This window comes from Meles meles, chromosome 7, assembly GCF_922984935.1.
Source record: "Meles meles chromosome 7, mMelMel3.1 paternal haplotype, whole genome shotgun sequence".
Lineage (NCBI taxonomy): Eukaryota > Metazoa > Chordata > Mammalia > Carnivora > Mustelidae > Meles > Meles meles.
The window spans coordinates 46,287,471-46,308,374 of NC_060072.1; the positions used below are offsets into that span (position 1 = coordinate 46,287,471).

Here is a 20,904-nt window from a genome sequence, read left to right on the forward strand (position 1 = left end):
AGTAAATATGAATGAGTTCTGTATTGTCAAGCACATCTTATATTATTGTAAATTTGTGTTATTTATTAAAGTTTGCAAAATTTGTTCACTGTTTGTGGATTTGATATCTAATAGATACATGATCCCATGAGCTTATTTACAGTAATATAGTACTTTTTCTCTAAGTATAGTGGAATAAATTATCTTCATAAATGATAATTTTGTTTGTTTTACTATTTAGTGAATGTGAATTATTAGGTGAAGCCACTTACCTTTGAAGTAGGGAGACCATATTTCTGGTTTGCCCAGCAGAATCCTAGTTTATATTTGTTATCCTGGTGTAGTTTTTAATAACACCCCTTTCACTTTTAAAAGTGTCCAGTTTGTAAATTATATTACAGTCTACTTTAAAGCTATGAGCTGATGTGTTTATTTTGAATCTTTACATTTTTAGGTTATTTTAAAGACGAAGCCAGTTGTTTTTTTTCTTGGTCTGTGGATAAGAGAAAGTATAAAGCTAATTATACTTTTCCTTCCAGCCTTCCAGCCAGAGGACCGAATAAATGTTCCAGCTTTAGATACGGTTGTCACTCCAGACGATGTTAGATACTTTACAAATGAGACTGATGACATTGCTAATTTAGAAGCAAGCGTGCTTGAAAATCCTTCTCATGTACAACTTTGGCTCAAGCTTGCGTACAAGTACTTGAATCAAAATGAGGGGTAAGTCTACTTCTAATCTTTGTGTCATCTGTTGTACATTTATATTTTTATGTTTGAAGTTTGTTTCATCTATGGTAATCACGTTTCCATCATGGTATCAATGAAGTCTTTGTTTTTGACAAAGCCAATAGCACTTTATTGTTTAAAAGCTAGTAGAAAAACTCTAAATCTTGTTTGCATGGCTCAGTGTGTGAGTAATAAATTAGCCTCAGTTTTTAACTCTAGTAGGCTCTTATTTCAAAGTAGGATTAGTTAAAACAGTAAATTCTGGTGGTATAAAGGTTGATTATTGGTTTTTCTTTTTAAAAGGCAGGTTTTAATAGTAGCATTTTTTTTTTTTTTTTTTACGATTTATTTATTTATTCTTGGAGAGAGAGAGGACACATGTGTGCAAGCACACCTGGAGAAGGAGCAAAGGGAGAGAGAGAGAGAGTCCCAAGCAGACTCGGAGCTGAGCACAGAGCCCCACACAAGGCTTGATCTCATGACACCAAGGTCATGACCTGAGCTGAAACCAAGAGTCAGCTAGTCAACCGGCTATGCCACCCAAGTGCCCCGGTAGTTAGTCTCTTAAAATTATGATAAAATCACAATAGAACAACTTAAATAATATGCTAGTTTTTTTATTTAGAGATTTAAAGCTTGTATAGGAATATCTAAATTCTGATGAATTGACTTTTCTTCTGTGGGTGGTATTATATTATGTGCCTTCAAATAAAGTAAATAGTAGGGGTGCCTGGGTGGCTCAGTGGGTTAAAACCTCTGCCTTCGGCTCAGGTAATGATCCCAGGGTCCTGGGATCAAGCCCCACGTCGGGCTCTCTCCTCTGCAGGGAGCCTGCTTCCTCCTCTCTCTCTGCCTAGTTGTGATTTCTCTCTGTCAAATAAATAAAATATTTAAAATAAATAAATAAAGTAAATAGTAATTTTTCTCACTAATCTATTGCATTTTCTGACTCCTACTTTTTGATAGTATTAGCAGGAATAATCTTTTATTACTAGGAATAACCTTTTATTACTATGTTTTAAAATTATAATTTAATCTTTAAAAAGGCCTTCTGAGGGGACGCCTGGGTGGCTCAGCGGGTTAAGCCTCTGCCTTCAGCTCAGGTCATGATCTCAGGGTCCTGGGATCGAGCCCCCGCATGGGGCTCTTTGCTCAGCAGGGAGCCTACTTCCTCCTGTCTCTCTGCCTGCCTCTCTGCCTACTTGTGATCTCTCTCTCTGTGTCAAATAAATAAATAAAAAATCTTAAAAAAAAAAAAAAAAGGCCTTCTGAATGTCTGTCTTAAAACTTGGTATAAAAGCTTTTTCAGTAAGGCAGCATACAGAATGCTAATATATCACACATACCTGAGTATGGTGCTCATTTAACTTGCCTTGTGTGTCATTTCCATGTGGGATAAGTTACACTGTTTTCTTTTCTGACTCATTTACTGAGTGAAGGCCAAAAGAACTGTATTATTTTATGAATAGGATCATGAGAGACAATTATCTTCTTCAAGAGATAGCAAGCTTTTGACCGTTGAAAAAACTGTTACATTGAAAGCTTTGATATTTTGTGCTGGCAGTAGCTGGCCTTGAGGGGGAATTGTTTAACTTTTCCCATTCCCAGACAAGTGTAACTCGTAAAAGGTATTGCTGAATATGGACATAAAGTGCATTTGAAGTTGATAATCTAGGGTGTTATAACATTGTGTTTTTATCTGGTAAATGCTCACTGAATATCAACTTAAAAAGGAATTGTGAGGTCTATGGGAAATTAGGACCCTTTATGGACTGATGTGATTTAAAATCCTAATCTATTTTTGCCATAGGCGATTCTAGCTCCTCAGTAGGTTCCAGTAGAAATGAAACTTTAAGATGGATTCATTAGATCAGCCTGATTTAAGAGTATTTTAAAACATTTAAAAAAAAATTGTTCTTGTTTCTTCTTTTAAACATATAGGCTATGTTCAGAGTCCTTGGATTCTGCTTTAAATGTTCTGGCTCGAGCTTTGGAAAACAACAAAGATAATCCAGAGATTTGGTGCCATTACCTCAGATTATTTTCAAAAAGAGGAACCAAGGAAGAGGTGCAGGAAATGTGTGAAACAGCTGTTGAATATGCTCCCGATTATCAAAGTTTTTGGACTGTGAGTAGAAAAGATAACATAGTTCTGTGTGTGTGTATGTGTGTGTTTATAATTCTTTGGATCATCTTAAATATTGATATGTAGCTTAAGTCATATGCTTAATTTGTACATAGATATAATAATTTTTCATTGTCTCATAACCTCAAAACCACTCCTGGGTCAGGATTAAATTTAGAATAAATAAGAAAATATTTAGTGAAGAAGTAAATTTTCTTGTTAACTTTATAAACATTTTAAAACATTCTACACTTACCTACTCAGAGGCAGTTTCAAAGTTTGCACGAAAGTTAAGTGAATTGTTTCTTGTAAAGCACATGAAAAGAATTCTTCAAAAAATTTTCTTACGTTTATATAACATTTTCATGAATGTTGAGAAATGTTTTTATTATCTGTTCTCATTACTTAAGAAAATAATCTGTAATTCATACTAATATTGAACTTGCCAAGATACAAAGATTTGGTTAAAAAAATCGTTTCTTCTTTATTTTATGAGACAATGGGGTGTTTCCTACCCATGCTTAAACATAAAATTATAATTAATCCACTTGGAAAACAAGTATTCATTAATATCTGAATTTTTGCCAGCCAAACTCAACAACCATAAGATTTAGCTAATCTGTTACTGTCAGATCCATCATTTACTTGCTAACTGAAATTCAGAACAGATAGATTTGGATAACATGGTGTTCTTTACTGAATGAACTTACCACTCTCTTACTCTCCTAACTCAGGTATGGAAGTGAAAGATGCTTGATTTTTTACCTGGAGCCTTGTGCCATAGTTAATGCCAATGATCCTCAGAAGATTTTATAGGGTATAATGTCTTTCCTCAAAGTTGTTTGGTCTATAAAGGACCTCTTAATTTCTTAGGCCCTTTTGTTTTGCCACATATATCTAATTTGTATATGTTCGTACACCTAAACAATATAAATTGTATGTGATCATAAACATGAACTTTAGAAAATCTGTCGTGGTCTTACTGCCATTTACTTGATGATTCAAGGAAAGGAGAGATGAAATTGCTTCAGGGTTATTCTAAGAATACATCTGTATTATTTTAGCTTCTATTTTCCAACTTGTAGAAAGGGAAATACAGGTTATAGTACTGGAAGATGTGTGTTGTTGTTTTAAGTGAGCTCTGTGCCCAACATGGGGTTTGAACTCATGACCCCAAGATCAAGAGTCTCATGCTCTGTGGGACTGAGGCACCAGACAGATGCCCCAGGAAGATGGGTTTATACATATTTATAATTATCCTTTTTGCAGAAATTGAAGATTTAATAAAACATTTAATGAAATGTGGAAAATCTGTAGCTTTACAGTTTGTTTTTATGAAATATAATTATATGAAACCTCTTTGGGCAGTTTCTCCACCTAGAAAGCACCTTTGAAGAGAAGGATTACGTATGTGAAAGAATGGTGGAGTTTCTGATGGGAGCAGCCAAGCAGGAAGCCTCAGATATTCTGTCCTTTCAGCTCTTAGAGGCCCTCTTGTTTAGAGTTCAGCTCCACATATTTACTGGAAGATGCCAGAGTGCACTTGCAGTTTTACAGGTAAACATTTGTTACAGCATTTAGTTACACGTTGAGAGTTTTTTAAAGGTCTAAAACACTATAGGTTAGCATTGTTTAATAAGAACACAGACTAGATTTGAATCCTTGTTTTGTCATTTACTAGTAAGTTGGATAAGTTTATGACTTTTTCATTTGCTTAGTGAAGATAATACGTTTTTAAGAGTGTTCATGAGGTTTAAATGAAAATAACGTATGTTAAGTACCCACCAGAATAAACTTCAATATTCAGACATATGGGAAAATAATCCATACTGAAAATCTCCTCTGAGGGTATCGGGGCCTTTTTTTTGTTTGTTTCACTCTTTTCTTTTTATCGTACTAGATTTTGAATGTCAGGACACTTAAAATTTACAAATAAGCTGATTTTTTTTTTACAAATTATATCATAAATCTTAGCACAGTAAAAATCTGGTATTGACATGTCGAATTTTTTTTATTAAAAAAACAGTCGACTGTCACTATTTTGACTTAGGTATTTAAGAACCACTCCAAAGAAATAGGAAGTTTGTATTCTTCTTTGCCTTCACATTTGAATCTTATGAGAAATAGGAGTCATTATTTTTAAAAAGACAGATTATTTTTTCATTTTACCTAGAATGCTTTGAAATCAGCTAATAGTGGAATAGTAGCTGAATACCTTAAAACAAGTGATCGATGTTTGGCATGGCTGGCCTACGTACATCTTATTGAATTCAACGTTCTCCCTTCAAAATTTTATGATCCATCTAATGCCAATCCTTCAAGAATTGTCAACACAGAATCATTTGTAATGCCATGGCAAGCAGTTCAAGATGTAAAGACTAATCCTGACATGTTGTTAGCAGTTTTTGAAGGTAAGTGTAAATGTTTATAAGTTATTTAGAACATCAACTTATCCCTTACTATGAGTCTTCATAATTAAATGAAACAAATCTGTATGTATATATTGCAAGTTGTAGTTTCACACATTCTTACGTAAGTGCTTAGAAGATTAAGGATCAGAAAAGATGATGATTAGGAATTGAGTCCTATAAGTTATTAGACGCTTGGCATATATAAAATCCAGGAACTGTGCTGCATTACATAATTTTTCTGATTATGGTAAAAGATACCAGCTAAATATGTAGGTAATAGAGATTATATATATAGGTTTAATGAGTTGATTGAATTAGAGAACCAGGTAGTTTTTTTTAAAGCAGTCTATCAAGCTGAACATTAAAAGATTATATCTTATCTTTTCTAGTAACTAGAAAACAGTAAGGTGTAAAGCCTATTTTCTCCTAGTAGGAAGTATATAGCCTAGTCAGAAGATAAAATCTATACATTTGATATAATTATTAAATTATGAGACCATGTAACTGTATTGGTATATAGTCTAAATTCTGTGCTTATAGAAGAAACAAAGATCTGTGATTTATAGAATTATATTGTAGGTCATAAACTCAAAGGAAGAGGTTATTGTAGGTTGGCATGATGAAGGAATTCTTCATAGAAGAATTAGGACTTGGAGCTGGACTTTGAAGCTTGACTCTGATGTGACATATTTGGCTTGCTTAAAGATGGAATCCTGGGGGCACCTGGGTGGCTCAGTGGGTTAAGCCTCTGCCTTTGGCTCAGGTCATGGTCTCAGGGTCCTGGGATCATGCCCCGTGTAAGGCTCTCTGCTCAGTAGGGAACCTGCTTCCCCCTCTCTCTCTGTCTGCCTCTGCCTACTTGTGATCTCTCTGTCAAATAAATAAATAAATATATCTTAAAAAAAAAAAGATGGAATCCTTGTCTTTCTTATGCCTGTATGTCCCAAGGACCTATAATGTCTGGCAGCATACTAAGAGCTTAGTAAATATGTATTGAATAAACCAGTGAAGAAAGGAAGGAAAAGAAGGATATTCCTAATAGAGGAGCTAAGTAAACAAAAAGCAACATAGGAATTGGTGCAGTGGACTTGGGGAGATTAGGAGAAGGGAGAGTCCTTACCAAAGTTAGAGTTTATGCTGGAGAATAGTAGGAATTAAGCTTGGTAAGTAGAATGATACCAGATTTTCAAGAACTTTGTAAGTGTGGTAGACTTGTTGATGGTGGTTCTTGAAGAAAGGGAGAACATGCTGAAGAGGAATGATCACAAAGGTATGAAAACAGCCAGAAGCTGATGGCCAAAAGTGAAGCACAAAAAAAGTAATCAGGAAAGAGGGACTATTTATTGGAACTATTTGGAGTTCGTAGAGATGTGGGGACTGATTAAATGTCAGGGAAGAAGAGAAGAAATAGTCAAAGATGATTTCAGGGTTTTGAGACTTGGAAAAAGAAAGTGTATGGATAGAACACAAGTAGATTTGGGAAGATTGATTTTGGTAGTAGGAGTAGTATTTGTGGTAATTGGTCATCCAAGTGGAAATGCTTGTTTGCAGAGGAAATAAGTGGACCTTGGACCTTAAGTGGGTGATTATGGATAGAGAAATGATTGGAGGGGCGCCTGGATGGCTCAGTTGCTAGGCGTCTGCCTCTGACTCAGGTCGTGATCCCAGGGTGCTGGGATCGAGCCCCACGTCAGGCTCTCTGCTTGGTGGGAGGCCTGCTTCTCCCTCTCCCACTACCCCTGCTTGTGCTCTCTCTATGTCTCTCTCTCTCTGTCAAATAAATAAAAAAATCTTAAAAAAAAAAAAAAAGAAATGATTGGAAAATTACTAACATAGGAGTTACTGTATTAAAAAATGCTTTACAGTTTTTAATGTGCTTTTGCAATTATTCCATAGTTGAAACAGTGAGATATTTTCTCTGAGGAAACAGACATTTAAGAGTATAGCAGTAAGAAGTTGAAAGAGAGGAGTCAGTGAATGAGACCAAGAGGACATGTAAATGAAGAACAATAACATTATCAAATGCTAATCAAATAAATGGAGACCTGGGCCTTTAGGTTTATTTAGATGATTTTTATAAGTGAACGTCAAGTACAGTTTCAGAATGACATTCACTTTTAAACTCTGTAAATCTGGGCAATCTTGATACTGCTGAGCAAGAAGAACACGGTGACAGTTGTGTAGTGCAACAGCGGCCCACTTTCTGAGATGCAGAGTGGGGATTTTACAAGGGGAAAAGAGTGTTTTGAAGGAGTAATGAAAGATCTAGTTTAGGAGGAGACATTTAAATGGCTGTAGAACAGAAAGCAGGGCCTCTTGAATTGGATCAAAGAAAGATGAAGAGAATTCATTGATTTTCTTCTTTGAGATCATTTTTAAGGCATTTAGGTATATGCAGAGACACTTTTTAAGTGAAAATACTGATCCATGCGAGAGCTTACATAGCATGGTTTTATTACTGGTAATGTGAAGGTAAGAGATTAAGTTTTAGGGAGTTTGGAGAGAACCTGAAAATACCTCCTTCGGGTAATAAGCCAAGAGGAGTTCAGTAAAGATAGTAAGATGATGGTCAGGCAAAAGAAAAGGGTAGGCCACCATATTTCATTGGTCTCTTAGAGTTGAAATAACATAGTCACATAATTCGTTTTATGTTTGATTTCTGTTACTGTGATGTTTTTCGATAGATGCGGTGAAAGCTTGCACAGATGAGAGCCTTACTGTTGAGGAGAGAGTAGAGGTCTGCGTTCCACTTTACACAAACATGATTGCTCTGCACCAGCTTCTAGAGAGGTAAAACTTAATTGGCAAGCAGTTAACCTTGTGTTAAAAATGATTTTTTTCTCATGTGTTTAGACATGCTTTTCTCTTACTAAGGTACGAAACTGCAGTGGAACTTTGTAAATGTTTATTGGAAACCTGTCCCATGAACTGCCAATTGTTGGAAGCCCTTGTTGCTTTATATTTGCAAACAAATCAGCATGACAAAGCCAGGGCAGTGTGGCTTACCGCATTTGAAAGAAATCCTCAGAATGCAGAGGTTTTTTATCATATGTGCAAATTCTTCATCTTACAGGTAAAAAAAAACCCTCATAATTCTTAAATATTTTTTTGTGTTTCACATTTTCTTACTCATTCTTCACGATGTTTCAGGCATCAGCCTCTCTAGGAAGCTTTTCCTAGTCTTTTTCCCTTTGGAGACTGTGTTAGGTATTCCTTCTCTATTTGCTAGAAATACTCTGTGCATAGTTCTACCATTGTACTTATTCTGTGGCTTTGTAGTTTTATTTGTAGCTGCTTTATATACTGTAATAAGGACTTTGTGAGGGCTAGGACCATGTCTTAATCAGATTTAGAGCCCCCAACACACCTAACAACCAGTGCTAAACATGTAATAGAAGCTTATTGGACAGTTGGTGGATGTGGCATATTGGGTGTTAAGCTGTTTAATGGTTGATTGGATTTAATTGGAGATCAGAATATAGAAGTCATCTCTACCCCCATCTATTTGAGAAACTTAATCTAATCAGTAGGGGCAGTTAAGGGCTTTTTCCTCCCTTGAAAGATTTAATTAAACACTGTAAGTCACATTAATGTGTATCCTTACTTTCTCTTTTTGAAATAGAATCAAGGAGATAATCTTCTTCCATTTTTGCGGAAATTTATTGCATCCTTCTTTAAACCTGGGTTTGAGAAGTATAGTAACTTGGATCTGTTTCGGTAAGTTTGTTGAACTCTTGATTTTTTTTTTTTTTTAAAGATTTTATTTATTTATTTGACAGAGAGAGACACAGCGAGAAAGGGAACACAAGCAGGGAGAGTGGGAGAGGGAGAAGCAGGCTTCCTGCCAAGTAGGGAGCCCAACCTGGGGCTCGATTCTAAGACCCTGGGATCATGACCTGAGCTGAAGGCAGATGCCCAACGACTGAGCCACCCAGGCGCCCCTGAACTCTTGATTTTAGTATATGTGCTGCCGAAGCGAGCACTGAACTCTTGATTTTATAGAAGAAAGGGACAATATAGTTTGGTGGAAAGATTATGGATTTTTTTTTTGGTGGGATGATTACATTTTAGACTAATCTAAAAAAAATACTTGAACACTCTTACAGAACTGTTATGAGGGCAGTAGAACTGAATAAAAACAGAAAAGATGTAATATGCTTTGCATTCTTTGGATTAAAGACACTGACGAAGGCTTATATTAACATCATGATGACTCATTCTGCTTTTAATTCATTGTTATTGTTAATTTTAGCACTTAATACTATAGCAATGAATTATCTGAGACAATCTCAAGTGAGTTTTGAAAAAAAAGAATTTTAATTTGATTGTTGACCTCAAATGGATGTAAATAATATACCTTTTACCTTTTTTAAGTCTAAAGAGAACCACTCTAGCCTCTGAAATACAGAGTGAGACGTTTTCAAGCATCATTTTTCAGTTACTTATGTAAAGCTCTGTGTTTACTGCCTTTGCTTGTTTGGTTGTGAGTTCTTACTCTAACAAGAGAACAACAAGAGGCCACAGGAAGTCGTAAAGAATTATTTGGGCGGGGAGGGGGGGTTCTTTTTTCTTCTTCCCATCTCTCTCTAGGCATCAGCAAAGTCTTTCAGATAGTAAATCTTTTAGGCTTGCAAGCCATATGGTCTATCACTAACCATCACCTATGCTGTTTTAGGAAGAAAGTAGCCAGAGACAACATACAAATGAATGAGCATGGCTGTATTCTAATAAAACCTTATTTATTCAAAACAAAACAAAAAAACCCCCACAGACCTTATTTATAAAAATAGGCTTAGTCTGCTGATTCCAAGTAAAACAGCATCAAAAGGAAAAAACTTTATCATTACATACTTTACTTTTTTATGTTAGGAAGAACTAGTAGAAGGAAGGCCCTGGGGCACCTGGGTGACTCAGTCTCTGTTAAGCATCTGCCTTTGGCTCAGGTCATGATCCTGGAGGGGATTGAGCCCCGATTCAGGTTCCCTGCTCCGTGGGCGTTCTGCCTCTCCCTCTGCTCCTCCCCCCGCTGATGCTCTCTCTTGCTCCTTGATTCTCTCTCAAATAAGTAAATAAAATCTTCTATAAAAATTGAAGAAGAAAAAAAAAAAAAAAGAATGGCCTAGGCTGAATATCTCCCGAAAATTTTTACTGTAGAAAATAGTATAGATAACATTTTGGTTTTATATATGCAAGTCTAATATTTAGAAATATTTTTCTTAATTTAGGTGCTCCCTCTGCCTACCCCACAGTGTAGCAGTGTTACATAAAAACAGAAGTAATTCACATTCTGTTAATTTGGTAATCCATCTACCCTAGGATATTTTACAAACATTCCAGTTTTAGTTGAGATTTGGCAAAAGTTGGGATCACTGTTTTTTCCTAGACTTGAGTCTTTATGTCTTTCCTTAATGATAACCAGTGTATTGACATAGTGATTTTAGTACTGTTTCTGAAATTCTTTCTGCTCTCTAACATCTTGGTTAATACCTTAAAGTTAATTACAAAAGAACAATTTAAAATACAAATAATGAAGAAGAATTAAACTATTATATAAGAAACTTAGAGATTGTTCAGCTTCCCCATGCTGACTTTGTCCCTGTTTAAATTAGAGTGCTTTAATGTCCCAAACTTAGGCATAGGACAGATCCAAAGCTGACCTTTTTACAGACTTGCTGGTTCTGATCGTCCCTTGGGTATGGAGGTAATTGGTTTAGCTTAAAAGATGCTGCCAGTTTCTACTGTGGTAACTAATCAAAGATCTTCAGGTCTTCTTGATGTCAGCTTAATGAAGCAGACTAAATAACTGTCAGTCAAAATTTGGAAATGGGGTGCCTCCGTATAATCTACTCATTGTTTACTAAGTCCCTGCTTTATTCAGATTTTCATGGGAATAGTTATAATTCACAGTATACTGAGTTGACAAAAAGAGAGTATCTTGTGCTTAGTTTATTTAGACAATACTGAAGACTTTATTCATACAGAGTGTGCTTTTTCTGTTAATTTAGGAAATTTTTTTTTGTCACTTATTAGAAGAATGGCGATAGGTGAGAGAGTTTTTAGCATTGTCGTATTTCTTATTGATACATAATTTTTTAAAATTTATAAATATAGCCAAAGTTTATTAATGGTGCTGGTTAGTGTTCTTACTAGGGTCAAAAAAAATTTTTTTTTCAACTTCATAAGTAGAAACTGTAAAGCAAAATGCTTAGAACCTTGTATGTATTGTAATATTTACCTAGAGTTGGATTCTGTCATTTCCTGTGTAACATTTACTCTAAGGACAGAGAGGAGGCGTATGGGTGTGTCAGTGGTTAGAATGTCTGACTCTGGGTTGTGAGATGGAGTTCTGCGTCAAGCTCTACCTGTAGGGTAGAGTCTACTTCTCTCCCTCCCTCTACTCCTTCTTGCCCCCTCGCATTCTCTCTCTGTCAAATAAATAAATATATCTTTAAAAAAAAAAAAAGAAAACTAGATAAGGTAATTTTCATGCATTTCAAGTCAATTCGAATTTTAGCAGATAGCTACAAAAGTTAACTTCGGGATTTTGTTCATTTTACTGAAGTTAGCGTAGGGATGGAGTCCTTCATAGATTTGAAGTCATCTCTTAGGTCATTTTGCAGGTGACAAATCTAGTATCTTTAGAAGTTAAGTGATTAACTCATGGTTCCTGCAGATGTTAGTAAATGTTGTACACACAAAATCAGATATATTAGGGAGAAATCTTAATTAGTGAGAGTCAAATAGATTTCTTTACTGATTGACTTCATAGAGCCTTTAATATCCTATTAAATACCCTGTGGCTTTTTAAGAGAGAGCTGTAATTTTCAGTATTTCTCAATCTTATTTGATCATGGACCTCTTACGACAAGTGCCTGTGGACCAGTATGTTACAGAATATACTTCGATAGCATATCTAAAATGAGAACTATAATGGTATGTATGTTATGTATGTATATGAGAAAGAGATTGTTTTCAGATGTCAAGTTTCGTCATGCTCTTAAAGAATAATTTTCTTTCTTTTTGCAAGAAAGTATAGATATTGTGAGAAAGTTTTAGAGACATGGTAATCCCTTTTGGTGTTCTCTGTTTTTAATTAGGTTTAATTAGATGATTATGGTGTTTGTTTAATTTGGGGGGTAGAATAAATTCATTTTTGAAAAGGAGTTACTCATGTAGGTATAAAAGAATAGACTGTGTGATGCTAGAGATGTGACCAAAGCAGTATGGTATACATGTGAACACAAAGTCTCAAGACTCAAAATATTTAAAAAACATTTAAGTTGAAGCAGAGGTGTTTTTGTTTTGTTTTGTTTTGTTTTGTTTTGTTTTTCTTAAGTATTAGTAATCCATGTGTGCAAAGACATAATTTCAGAGCCCCGCATCGGGCTCTCTGCTCCGCAGGGACCCTGCTTCCTCCTCTCTCTCTCTGCCTGCCTCTCTGCCTACTTGTGATCTCTCTGTGTCAAATAAATAAATAAAATCTTTAAAAAAAAAAAAAGACATAATTTCAAACAGAGGGTTTTTGTTTTGTTTTGTTTTGTTTTGTTTTCAGGTATCTTTTAAATATACCGGGACCACTTGACATTCCAGCCCGTTTATGTAAAGGGAATTTTGATGATGAGATGTTCAACTACCAAGTTCCTTATTTGTGGCTGATTTACTGGTGAGACATTATCTACTGTGGAGAGAAATACTGCATATTAGACTTGTATTTATTATTTATTACTGAGTTAAACTATATTAAAACTAATTTGATGTTAAAGTCATTGAAGCAAAATTGAAGGGATGCTAAGGTTTATACATTATTAAAGAAGAAACCTCAAAAGAAGGATTCCATTGTAATAATATGTGTAATGTTTAAAATAATACTTTGTCATTCCTTTACTTAATTGAATTGAGCTGTAGACATACAATGTTTTCCTTCATTTTTTAAACAGCCTTTGTCATCCTCTTCAATCAAGTATTAAAGAGACAGTGGAGGCATATGAGGCAGCATTAGGGGTGGCCATGAGATCTGATATAGTGCAGAAGATTTGGATGGAGTAAGTTTAGTTCCTCTTAATAAGAATGGGATTTGGAATAAAGGGATATGGTGGGGGAAAGGGGTGATCAGCTTTCGGAGAAAAACAGTGCCTCAATTATTCTAAGTTACAATATTTTTCTTTTGGCAGTTATCTTGTCTTTGCCAATAATAGAGCTGCTGGATCCAGAAACAAAGTCCAAGAATTCAAATTTTTTACTGATTTAGTGAACAGATGTTTGGTTACAGTCCCTGCCCGATACCCCATTCCTTTTAGCAGTGCTGATTACTGGTCCAACTATGAATTTCATAATAGGGTAAGAACTTAAACTTTTCTTCTTTTGATATTTGCAGAAGAAAGGGACTTAAAAAATGACGGCAAAACTATTGTTTTATATCAAGAGAGCTTTTCTTAGGACCACTTTTGTAGCATCTAATGTTATTCTTGACCATGTTTCCTACTTGGGACTTAAATCTAGGAACAGAGCCCTTTAAGTTAAGATAAAATGTGCATATTGATTATTATATTTAAGAATATTTAACGTTAAAGTAAAGTTGAAGAGATGTTAAGGTTTAAGACATTAAAGAAGAAAGATCGAAAGAAGTAATTATAGTATCAGTAATGTTTTTCTTGATTAGTTGGAAATTTTACTCAATGAAAAATTCCATAATGTAGAGTGTAGCTATTTCTTTTGGTTACTATTTTGTCAAGTGAATATTAGCTATACATAGGGCACAAGAAAGCTGAAATTACACAGTTTAGATTTTTAATAGTAGAATATGACTAATATATTTATAAGGTTATTTTCTTACAGGAAGGGAAGCACAGGTTTGGTTTCGTTTATTTTCAGAGACACTTCTCATTCAGTGCAATATAGGCTAAGAGCTCCTATTAAAGCTCCATGTAGACTAAAACATAAATGTATTTTATTTTCTTTTTTGGTGGGATGGTTTTGTTGCTATTTGGGATAACCAATTATGCTTTGTACTTCTATGCCATTCTTTATCCCAGGATCTCAAACCACATTATGGACATTAAGTCATTTACACACGGGCATTCCATGAGCAAGATGTGGCAGGTATTATTAGTCCTATGACTTGCCTGGCTATACAGCAAGTAAAGGTAGACTCAGGAATGTAAACCCGGACTCCTGGCTTCTTGCCAGTGTTCTCAGTCGATGGCTGTCATCACTAGATCATATTACCTAATTCATATTTGGAAAGTCACTAATATAATTAATGGTAGGAACTGTAACTCACAGCATCATACATTGTTATAATTTATACATTCATGTCTTAAAGACCATTTTGGTTTTCTCATTAAAACACTTTGGTAATTGGATTTCACATTTTGTTGCATTCATTTCCACCCCCTCCCCAATCTTTACAGGTTATTTTCTTTTATTTGAGCTGTGTTCCAAAGACTCAGCATTCCAAAACCTTGGAACGGTTTTGCTCAATTATGCCAACTAATTCTGGACTTGCACTGAGGTAAGAAAAATAAAATTATTTTTGGTCTCAGCCTAATAGTATATAGCTCCTCATAGAAAATTATTCTTAAACTTGATAAGAGTTGTCTGTTTTTTAGCCTTTTCTCATTGATACATACTACTTCAGTTTCAGAGTTGTTGAGCAATATTCAGTTGTTCATGTAGGAGTATAAATATCTGGTCATTTTAGAAAACTGCAGGTTATAAGGGGCATGTAATTCAAGTAAAGTTCATCTGCATTTACTAAGCACACACCGTCTGTCCTTAGCACATGCATTATAAGCAGTGATCATGTTTTATATAGCAAAGGAATATTACTTAAAAGGTTTATGAAGTGTTCATGGAGATAGCAGCTAACTATATACATTTTGGTTACTATGACTTGTCTTCATGTGGATCAGTTACGCTCGAGTATTACTATGCATCAGAATCTCCTGGGATGCCCATTTAAAATACAGATACCTGGGGGCACCTGGCTGGCTCAGTTGGTAGAGTGTGTGACTCTTGATCCTCAGAGATCAAGAGTTCAAGCCCTGCGTTGGGCATTGAGCCTACTTTAAAAGTCAGTTAATTAATTAAATAAAATATAGATTCCTGAGCTTGAACCCTCAAATATATTTGAGAAATACTTATCTAGGGATTTCATACATTGAATTAGAGGGATATTTCTGAGCATTTCTTTGCCGTGACAGAGTAAACTTACTCTCACCCTCAAGAATGGAGCATTTTAATTAAAAACAGTACCCTCCGTGCTAATGCTTTGGCTTCTAATTGTGCAGTCACTCCCACTGCATCAGTTGTGTCTTATGTTTGTTTTGTGGATCATAAGGTACCTAAAATACTTATCAAGTATTTCCTTGTGTTTTATTTACATTCCGCTTAGCATGTATGTGGAAAAATGGCACAAGATTGAAAAAATTGAAAGGCTTAAGGCTATGGCAAAAATAGTTTCATAACAAAAATTCTTAGTAAGCTTTCCAGCCTGCAGAAGCTAATGTGGAAATTTCTATTACAGAGCATCACCTTTGGGGCCCGTGGGTGGCTTAGTCAGTTAAACATCTACCTTTGGCTCAGGTCATGATCTCAGGGTCCTAGGATTGAGCCCTGTGAGCAGGGAGTCTCCTTCTTCCCCTCCATCTGCCCCTCCCCCGTCTCGTGCTCTAGCATGCTCTCTCCCTATCAAGTAAATAAATAAAATCTTTAAAAATAAATAAATCATCACTTTTGGTAAAACTTGAAAAACTGAAAATCTCGTATTTTGACTATTATGACTAGGATAGGCATTTAAGAATACAAGTTGTTTAATTGTTGGTTTTGATGGTATAGCTCTCCTTCTGTGTTCTGATAGTTATTTCTCTGTGATCATTCTTTTCTCCCCACCCAACCCCCCCCGGAATAGAGAACTTAATAATTAGTCAGTGTGCTTACATTTTAACCCAGGAAACATTTCATATTTATATCTACTCTGTTTAGTTAAAAAAAAATACAAGGAAATTATATTAACATATCAAGTCATTATTTTCAAAAATTTGTGGGGTGGGAAGCACATGGAGTGAGTGCTTTAATGGGAATATACGGACCTATTTTAGTTTGTTGAATGTGGCATGGGCCTTGACTGGGCATCTTGATAGTTTGCCTATTCCTGTCCCAGGGCAATTTTTATAAGAGGCATTCTACAGTCCCTTTCTGAATGGCCTTGAGGGAATTAAACTGTTCAAAAATTAAACCTCAGCAGACATTCTGCTCATAGAGCACATTTGAGGTTCCCTACACTTGCAATGCTTTGTTCATTTTCCTGAATGTACTTTGCAGGCTACTTCAACATGAATGGGAAGAAAGCAATGTTCAGATTCTGAAACTTCAAGCCAAGATGTTTACATATAATATTCCAACATGCCTGGCCACCTGGAAAATGTAATGCAGCAATCATGTACATGTTTTTATAGCTTTTGCTTTTATTTGTAAGGTTTGTTCCAGACAGGTAAATCTGAAATGACATCTATTTTTTTTTTTTTTTCTGGACAGATCTCTACTCTAATTTAGATTTATTTTTGGCACTTGCTGAGCTTTTCTCCTGAGAGTAAGGGCATGCTCATTAGCAATTGCTTCTAAAAGCAGAGTGGATGGAGTTTTAATTTTTTTGAAGCAGAACATTTAGATAACAGTATTGTTATCAAACAAATCATAATGCACATTTTAAGACCATCTTTTTTCTTAAATGTGGGGACTTTCCCCCTCTTATAGTGTGATGTCTTCTTTCTTTTAAAGGTATTATTAGTGTCAGGTGTTTTTACTAGTAATTATGAGTAGTTTTCATGAACGTTATCTATGTTCAAAACACTGGTCTGCTTAATTCTTGTAAAGTTGATAAAAATTGTTGAATTTTTCTTTTCACTATAGGTTACCCTCCTTGGAAGTTTAGCCTGTTACTTTCAGGAAGTTTTGTACTCAGATTCCCACAGTCAGTATTCTGCCAGTGGTAGTATCTCATTTCATTCAAAGATATATAAATTTTTCTTTTCCCTTTTCTATATTCCTTTTTTCTTCTTAGAGCCATTGCTGCTGAGATTGTTCTAAAGGGACAAAGAGAGGTAAGCTATGATTGATTTATCAGATGGGTCATTTTATTTTTAAACTATTTGGCCCCTTTTGTTGACGTCTCAGTTTGAAGGGATTAAAACAAAAATATTTACATGCTAAGAACTCTAAATGTTTGGAAACTTGAAAACCTGTTTTGTATATTATGAGGTCCCAGTTAAATAATTAGGATTATAAAGGTGTTTTTCATCATGTTTCCTGATGGAATTGTGTGTATATCTATCTTATAGGTCCACCGTTTATATCAGAGAGCCTTACAGAAGTTACCTCTTTGTGCATCACTGTGGAAAGATGTAATGCTTTTCATCTTTTATTTCATCTTGAAGTTTTCCTATAAATTTTCTGCATGTGCCATATCCATTGATGTGGTAATGCTCAAAATCTAGCTAAGTCTTACTTCTGTGCTTCCCTGTCTTTTACAGCAACTCTTGTTTGAAGCATCAGAAGGAGGTAAAACTGATAACCTGAGAAAACTAGTTTCCAAGTGCCAAGAGATTGGAGTCAGCCTAAATGAGCTCTTAAATTTAAACAGTTACAAAACAGAAAGCAAGAATCACTGAACACTGGGTGCAGTCAGTTCTAAGTCCTTATAATAATTGCCAAAATTATTTGAATGATCCTTCAAGATTAGGCTGATCCCTGGCTAAGGTCTGCGTAAGGCAGACAAGCATTACTGATCATATCAAGTCCCCTACAATATACTATCCTCAAAACCGGAAGCAATGAACATGACCCTCTTCGGTTGGATAAATGAACTTCCTGTTTGGCCTACTTCTGGGCCCTGCCAGATTCTCATAACATCATGTACGTAAGTATAGTTCCTCAAAGTGACTGACATTTATTTTAATTTTGCTTTGTTTTTGTTTTTATTTTTTACTTTTCCCCTTTCTTTACGTTGTGCTATTCCTGATTCACTTGACACTCTCTGATGCCTGAGAGATTCTTGTTTGGGATTTAATTTCCAGGGCTGTGTTTACAGTAAAATGCAGGCAGTCCCTTTTAGTTCTTCTTCTTTAAACCTTTTGAGATTCTTCATTTCAGGATTTAAAACTTAAGCAGTCCATCTTAAGGAAAGTGTAACTGCCATGGCCACAAGTCTGCTAGTTGCACTTGAATGCTCTAACAGGGTTGTTAATTGCCCTTTCTACGTTCTGGACTCCTTGCCGAGACTGTTTAACTTGAAGATTAAAGAAACTATTGCAAATGCCAGTGCATCAGAACCTAAGAGTGGTCAAATACTATGTGCAATTTTTTTGTAAAGAAATTTTAATTTATAATAAAGTTTAACAGTTTAAAGAACAGTTAATATTTGAACTGCTTTGTATTGAAATACTACTTTGTAGTATTAAAATTGTTTATAAACAAAATATTTTTAATATAAGTTAACTTTCTAAAAAATGTTGCTGTCTTTATTCACTTTTCACACTGTGGTGGGAAAGGGTTGAAGTAGGAGATCCAGATTTTCACTGTAACTATATCTAACCTGCTTTCCTATAGAAACAGTCTTGTGACTTTTTCATTCATGACAGGATAGGTTCTGTTGTTTTGAAGACCGTGAACACATAGATTTGCATTACTGTTTCCTCATTCGCAAGACCCAGTGTTTAGAAAGTATCTCCCAATTGTAGTTTGAATGATTTGCTTAGTGACAGGCTCTCTTATATTCAATATCAGTGTGACCAAATATAAAGGAGACCTTGCACTTTTTTTTCCCTAGTCTCTAGTCTGTGGTTTGCACTTGGTAGAAAATTGGTTAATTACACACACACACACACACACACAGAAACTTTCACAAATCTGTTGTTATAGCCACAATTCAGTCTAACTGTTCGAGGAAGAGCCACAACCCCCTTGAAAGAGCAGGCAAATCTGTACATCTTGTACATTTGTATAATGCTTAGTCAAAATAAAACCATGTTTTGAGGCCCCACTGTGTGCTTGCCAGATGGTGCATATTTGGCGAGTTAGTGCTGTTGGGTGAGGTCAGGAATGAAACCCACTTGTCTAGTGTTTTTCATTAAATCAAAAAGAGGCTGATTGATTTTTCTCTAAAACCAAAGGAAGTTGGGTAGAAGATTATATTCTTCCATTTTATGCATTTAACTATTTAACCTTGAAAGCTTTTCCTGCTCTATTATTTGAAAGCCATTGTTAGGTGATTAGAAAAAATCTTCCAGTCTGTTCCTCATGGTATAACAGTTTCGATATTAGCTGAAGTGTCTCAATAGTTTTTTGGTTTTGGGTTTTTGTTTTGCTTTTTTTTTTTAGACAATGCTGAGTTTTGAACTTTTGTATAATCTTTACCATTTGTTGCATTAACAACTCATCAGCAGTAATTTTTACATCTTTTTTTAAAAAATACTTTGCGGATACCTGGGTGACTCAGTTGGTTAAGCATCTGCCTTCAGCTCAGGTCAGGATCTCCGGGTTCTGGGATTGAGCCCTGTGTTGGGCTCCCTGCTCAGTGGGGAGTCTGCTTCTCTCTTTCTTTTCTTCCCCCCTGCTCATGCTCTTTCTCTATCTGTCTCTTTTTCTGTCTAAAAAAGAAAAAGAAAAGTACACTTTGGGGGCACCTGGGTAGCTCAGTCAGTTGAGTGACCAGCTCTTGATTTTGGCTCAGGTCATGATCTCAGGATCATTGGATCAAGCCCTGTGTCAGGCTCTGCCGTGGGCCAGTAGCCTGCTTATTATTCTCTTTCTCCCTCTTCTTTTGCCCTTCTCTCTCTCTAACTTTCTCTCCCTGGGGGGGTGGAAGTGGTGGTGAAGAATGCTTTGGTGCATCACCTCTAAGGTCCTGCCATGCAGGCTATACACTATAACAACTCCAGGAGTCACCATCACATACTGTGCTTAGTCATGCAGGCAGAGGACCTAGCATATGTAGTTGTTACACTGGTATTATACTGATGTTATACTGATACTTAAAATCAAGAAGCTTGGGGTGCCTGGCATGTGACTCTTGATCTCAGGGTTGTGAGTTCAATCCCCACATTGGGGGTGGAGTTTACTTAAAAAAAAAAGTATTTTACATAAATAAAATCAAGAAGCTCTTTTATAGTAATTCTGTTCCTTTTAAGATACCCTCTTATGTCACCTGCCTGTCATCATACAAATCCACTTTAACCTCAGGGGGAAAAAAAAAAATAAGCACTGCTTATAGGTGATATGTATATGTTTTGGTCATCCCTCCATACTCATTTTTATCTGTTTTTTAATTAAGTGCTTTCAACATAAAATAATTAGAATATTAAAACTTGGGGTTAAAGTTGATGAAGGTACTGTGGTAGGATAAATACGATATTTAACATGCTGTATGACTTAAAGTCTTTGGGCAGAGACATGGCATACAGTGAGGAAAAGTTAGTCATTGAGAACTGCAGTTCTTTGTACTTCCTTACTCCCACCAGGGGGGTTGGGGGGAAAATACAAAAGAGGCATTTTAGACTTTGGGGTTTTATCTCTGGTAAAGAAAGTGGTGTGGCATATTGCGGTGTATTTTTATGTGTTTTCCTTCATTTTAGAGAACAGCCTAATATTTCTATTTGCCTTTTA

The 20,904-nt window shown here is 35.6% G+C and overlaps 1 protein-coding gene across 1 annotated transcript in view; it reads left to right on the forward strand.

The window, feature by feature from the left end:
* ZFC3H1 (zinc finger C3H1-type containing) overlaps positions 1-18,653 on the forward strand; it is a 52,675-nt gene extending 34,022 nt beyond the window's left edge. Inside the window, exons 21-35 of the mRNA XM_046012681.1 lie at positions 519-702; positions 2,650-2,836; positions 4,202-4,390; positions 5,007-5,244; positions 7,929-8,034; positions 8,119-8,317; positions 8,867-8,961; positions 12,797-12,907; positions 13,182-13,286; positions 13,416-13,581; positions 14,655-14,755; positions 16,567-16,668; positions 17,306-17,345; positions 17,583-17,645; positions 17,775-18,653. Coding sequence (XP_045868637.1) covers positions 519-702; positions 2,650-2,836; positions 4,202-4,390; positions 5,007-5,244; positions 7,929-8,034; positions 8,119-8,317; positions 8,867-8,961; positions 12,797-12,907; positions 13,182-13,286; positions 13,416-13,581; positions 14,655-14,755; positions 16,567-16,668; positions 17,306-17,345; positions 17,583-17,645; positions 17,775-17,912 — 2,024 coding nt within the window. The 3' untranslated portion in view covers positions 17,913-18,653. The remainder of the gene's footprint in view (positions 1-518; positions 703-2,649; positions 2,837-4,201; positions 4,391-5,006; positions 5,245-7,928; positions 8,035-8,118; positions 8,318-8,866; positions 8,962-12,796; positions 12,908-13,181; positions 13,287-13,415; positions 13,582-14,654; positions 14,756-16,566; positions 16,669-17,305; positions 17,346-17,582; positions 17,646-17,774) is intronic.
* The last annotated feature ends 2,251 nt before the right edge of the window (positions 18,654-20,904 follow it).